This window comes from Mandrillus leucophaeus, unplaced genomic scaffold, assembly GCF_000951045.1.
Source record: "Mandrillus leucophaeus isolate KB7577 unplaced genomic scaffold, Mleu.le_1.0 Scaffold268, whole genome shotgun sequence".
Taxonomy (NCBI): domain Eukaryota; kingdom Metazoa; phylum Chordata; class Mammalia; order Primates; family Cercopithecidae; genus Mandrillus; species Mandrillus leucophaeus.
In genome coordinates, this window is record NW_012102787.1 from 1,200,272 (window position 1) to 1,205,190 (window position 4,919).

Here is a 4,919-nt window from a genome sequence, read left to right on the forward strand (position 1 = left end):
CCAGAATTGAGAAGAATCCACAGTAAATATCCATTTCATGTTTATAATGGGTAAGAAATGTTTATCCCACAGTGGTTTTTCAGAGAACAAAATTAAAATCAATACAATATTGATTCTTGTCTTTGTAAAATATATCACCAAATATTGATATATGACTTTGAAATGTCAAAGATATTAAAAGAATGAAGTACACCCTCCTTTTTTAGTGAGACGAAGGCAACTCAAGGTTACAAATGATCCTTCCTCTGGACCGTTTTCTATACTGTGACAGAAGGACTTTCTAAACTGCAACTCTGATCTGGTCCCTCCTCTGCTCCACATTCTGTGTCAGTTCTCCATGGCTTCCCTACAGGGCCTCCATGCCCACTCCTCCAGGCTTCCCTCCCTCTGAGCCCTCCTACCACCCTGTGCTCTAGCCGCACACAGTTCCTCAGACAGCACTGCTGTGTCTCACCTCTTCGACTTTATCTGTGCTGCTCCCTCAACCAGGATGGCTTCTTTCACGTGCCCCAGTCCTCCCAGTTTTGGAAAAACTTGTCACATCTTTCAAGATTCAGTTCAAGGTAACTTCAACTATGAACCTTTCCCTGACCTATCCATATGACCACTCCCTCCTTTGCTCACTCATTCCCACTAACATGATGCCTTACACTTGATACATTTACATGTTTACCTGTCTAAATTTTCCTCCTACATCCTGAGTCCTTTGATGTCAGAGACTGTATTTTATCCATTTATATGCCCAGCACTTATAAAAGCAATTGGTATAAGTTTTTTCTATTTTATGAATTGAATTTAACTGAATGTATTGAATGAATAATTTTATCTCTCCATAAATAATCTCCCTCTCCATCTGCCTCTCTGTCAACAGAAACATACATACACACCCCAGGAAGGAAGAAAGGAAAAAGAAAGCATCCAGGATGGAACAGTTTTTGGGATAGTTCCATGATCGGTAGGGCTGTCTGTCTTACCATTGATGTTCTGTGCCCAGGGACTGAAGGCAGAGGTGAGGGGCTATTTTCCCAGTGAGGAAAATCCAAGCAGGAGCTATTCCGAGAACCAGAACTTCCTGAGTCACTGTGCAGATGTCGCTTTTCAGACAACAATCTGGACAGAAAGCTGGCCTTGCGACTGCCCGGGCGAGATCTCTCTATCCAGACCCCACTCTCTCTCATGCTGCCTTCACTGTCTCTGCAGTGACTATGAAGATCTGTCAGAGGCTCACCTGAGGGTTCTGGGTCCTGGGACTGCTCCCAGGTTCCTATTGCATAGGATGGATAGTTTCTAGGAGCCGTAGTTGTACCTAGCCAAGACTGAGACATTGTATTCTGCAGGCCAAATGAAGACTGGTCTGATTGCTGTCCCAGGTGCTGATTTCCAGCACTGCCAGCCCAGGGACATGGGCTGTGAACATGGAGCTGTCCGATGTGCTGATCCTTCTCAGACCAGTCTTTTTTCCCATTGGAAGGGTCTACTTCAAGTTGCCTGGGCTGTGGGATTTGCCACATGGTTTTAGACTTTGGCACATTAACTCGAATGACTTGCTGTTGATTGTTAGCTTGAAGTGGAGAGATTGTTTCAGGCAAGGAAGAGCAAATCATACACTGCTGGGCCACCGAATATTTCTTCAAATGGAATGGAGGGCCTGTTTCATCCTCAATGCCCTCACCGCTGGATTTCTTATAAAGTGTCCTCATAATTTTTCTGATGCCCAGATGAAATATTTCCAGTATATTGAGTAACAAGGAAATGGCTGCAATGCTGTGCATAAAAAGCATGAAAATTGTCTTCTCAGTGGGCCTGGATACAAAGCAATCCACTGCATTGGGGCAAGGAGGTTGAGTGCATTTGTAAAGGGGGTGCATTTGAAATCCATAGAGAATATATTGGCCTATCATGAATCCTACTTCCAGCACAGATCTGGTCAAGATGTGTAAGACATAAGTACGCAGCAGACATCCTTTCAGAGGGACTTTATGGATCCTCTTCTGCTCCTCTAACCTCCTCAGTTCCCTATCTATTCTTTGCTGCTCCTCCAAGTCAAGCTCTGGATTCTCCATCTGGGCTCTAAGGTGTGACTTTTTCCTTTGTCTCTCTTTCTCAAAGGCCCTCAGCCTATAAAGTGCATGGCCCATATAGACCAAAGAAGGAGAAGACACAAAGATGATCTGTAAAACCCAGAACCTGATCAAAGAGATAGGGAATGCATCATCATAACAGATATTGTTGCAACCTGGCTGCCGGGTGTTGCAGTCAAATGCTGACTGTTCATCATCCCAGACATCCTCAGCAGCCACACGAAGTACCAGCATTCGGAAGATGAAGAGGATGGTCAGCCAGATTTTCCCCACTATGGTTGAGTGGGAGTGAACTTCCTCTAGGATGCCACCCAATAAGTTCCAATCCCCCATGGTTAAAGACTAATGTCTGAAATATACAGAAAACACTGAGGTTAATAGCACCCATGGTGGTAACATATAGACACAAGCTCAGAAATACAGCAGGTTCTTTTGTATGTCAGCAAAACTATGAAGGATATTCCAGCCCTAATATTTATAGCCCATGCTTAAAATAGGATCTTTCCAAAGACATTAATTTTCGAAAAAACACTAAAGACCCCCCCACAATTTCACCACAGTTTACTTCTTCCTATTCTCTTTTACTCTCCCCCACACAGCTGCTTGTTATTCTAGTATACAAATAGGTCTCCATATTTGTACAATTCATTCTAATTGCACAATTGTATTCATTTTTCTATCCATATGAGATATTCTACTTACCATACATCTGACATGATCATAGGAGTCTCAATTCCTCAGGAAGTGTTCCCTACCCATCCCAAGTTGTAGTTATTTTTCCCTTTCCTGAATCCTGACAACACTATTATTAATATTATTCACCTGGGACTGTGCCTAAATGAGTTTTGTGATGGTTGTGGCTTATGTTCCCCTTCCTAGAAAGGTACACCCCTTGCAGATAGAGACTCTTTCTAAAGCATGTTGGTCATTGCACACAGAAGGCATCAATATATAATAGTGAATGGAATTGTCTTTTCACTTTAAAATTATGTTCCTTGACCCTATCACCAAAATAACCATCAACAGGCAAAATAAAGTAGATTCTCATGATATGTTATCCAGGGCTTTCACTGCAAGACAAAGTATAGGTAAAGAAAATACAAATCAGTCAAGTAAACCCTCAGGAACTGGTTCATATCAGGGTAGCAGTAAAGATTAGGCAGACACAGAAACAATACCAGTAATAACACATAATTACGCCACATCTGGAACATCATGTTTTCATGGAATTTTTGCTAACTTAGAAGAAAAGTGAATATAAACTGCTTATCTAGCAAGCTTAGGATCTGGGAAACAAGGTATAGCTGACATGAACAGGTTACTTGGTTTATCCTGAAAAACTAATGTTTTTCAAGATTCAATAAGGTTAAAATACTTAGAAGGTTAAAGCTTTCTAAGATATGGAAGACTTCCAGATAAGAAAGATACAGAGGAAAAATAGGAAATCATTATTAAGTTAAAATAGATAATGAGGCTGGATGTGGTGGCTCATGCCTATAATCCTAGCATTTTGGGAGGTTGAGGTAGGTGGATCACGAGTTCGAGGTGGGTGGTCAGGAGTTCGAGATCAGCCTGGTCAACATGGTGAACTCCCATCTTTACTGAAAATAGAAAAATTAGCTGGTGTGGTGGCACGCGCCTATAATCCCAGCTATTCGGGAGGTTGAGGCAGGAGAATCATTTGAACCCAGGGGGCAGAGATTGCAGTGAGCCGTGAGCCAAGATCACGCCACTTCACTCCAGCCTGGGTGAAAGAACGAAACTCCATTAAAAAAAAAAAATAGATAATGAAACAATTCTCCCCTTCCATAATTCATTCATTCAGTAATATTTGCTAATACCTTGCTATTAGCTGGGCACAGTGGCTCATGCCTGTAATCCCAACACTTTGGGAGGCTGAGGCGGGCAGATCACAAGGTCAGGAGATTGAAACCAGCCTGGTCAACATACTGAAACCCCGTCTCTACTGAAAGTACCAAAATTAGCCAGGCATGGTGCTGTGCACCTATAATCCCAGCTACTCAGGAGGCTGAAGCAGAATTGCTTGAACCTGGGAGGCGGAGGTTGCACTGAGCCAAGATCCTGCCACTGTACTCCAGTCTGGGTGATAGAGCAAGACTCCATCTCAAAAAAAATAAATAAAAATAAAAATAAAATAAAATAAAATAAATCAAACCTTGCTATCGCCTAGGCATTGTGCTAGATGCTAGGAATTCAATAACAAGCTATATTTGGTCCCAGACCTAACAACACTTGATCACTAAGGACTCCCACTAACCTATAAAATGAATCAAGACTGATAATACAAAAATGAATATCAACCAAAAAAAAAGAGAGAAAAACCTGGAATCCTTAGATTTTTTTCCAACTTATCTCCAAACACAACAATTGATTCCAGATGGAACAAAGCATTAATTGCAAAAACGTATTAAAATAAATTATAAAAGAATATGTTGTTTAATCTTGAAGTAGAGGGCTTTTTAAGCACATCAGTGCCAGAAATTATAATTAGAAAAAAATACAGATTCTAGCTGGGCATGGTGGCTCACTCCTGTAATCCCAGAACCTTGGGAGGTAGAGGCGGGAGGACTGCTTGAGCCTAGGAGTTGCAGACCAGGCTGGGAAATATAGTGAGGCCCCTGTCTCTACAAAAAATAGATGTAAAAAGTTGGCCAGGCATGATAGTGAGTGCCTATAGTCCTAGCTACTAGGGAGGCTGACATGGGAGGATCACTTGGGCCCAGGGGTTTGAAGTTGTGGTGAGCCATAATGGCACTACTGCACTCTGGCCTGGGTGACAGAGTGAGACCCTTAGAAAGGAAGGAAGGAAGGAAGGAA

General features: G+C 42.1%; 1 protein-coding gene across 1 annotated transcript; it reads right to left on the reverse strand.

Annotated features, from left to right (window-relative positions):
• Positions 1-782: 782 nt before the first annotated feature.
• On the reverse strand, positions 783-2,414 carry GJA10 (gap junction protein, alpha 10, 62kDa). The gene has a single exon (XM_011984421.1). It carries the CDS (start codon positions 2,412-2,414, stop codon positions 783-785), a length of 1,632 nt encoding a protein of 543 aa, XP_011839811.1.
• Between the last annotated feature and the right edge of the window lie 2,505 nt (positions 2,415-4,919).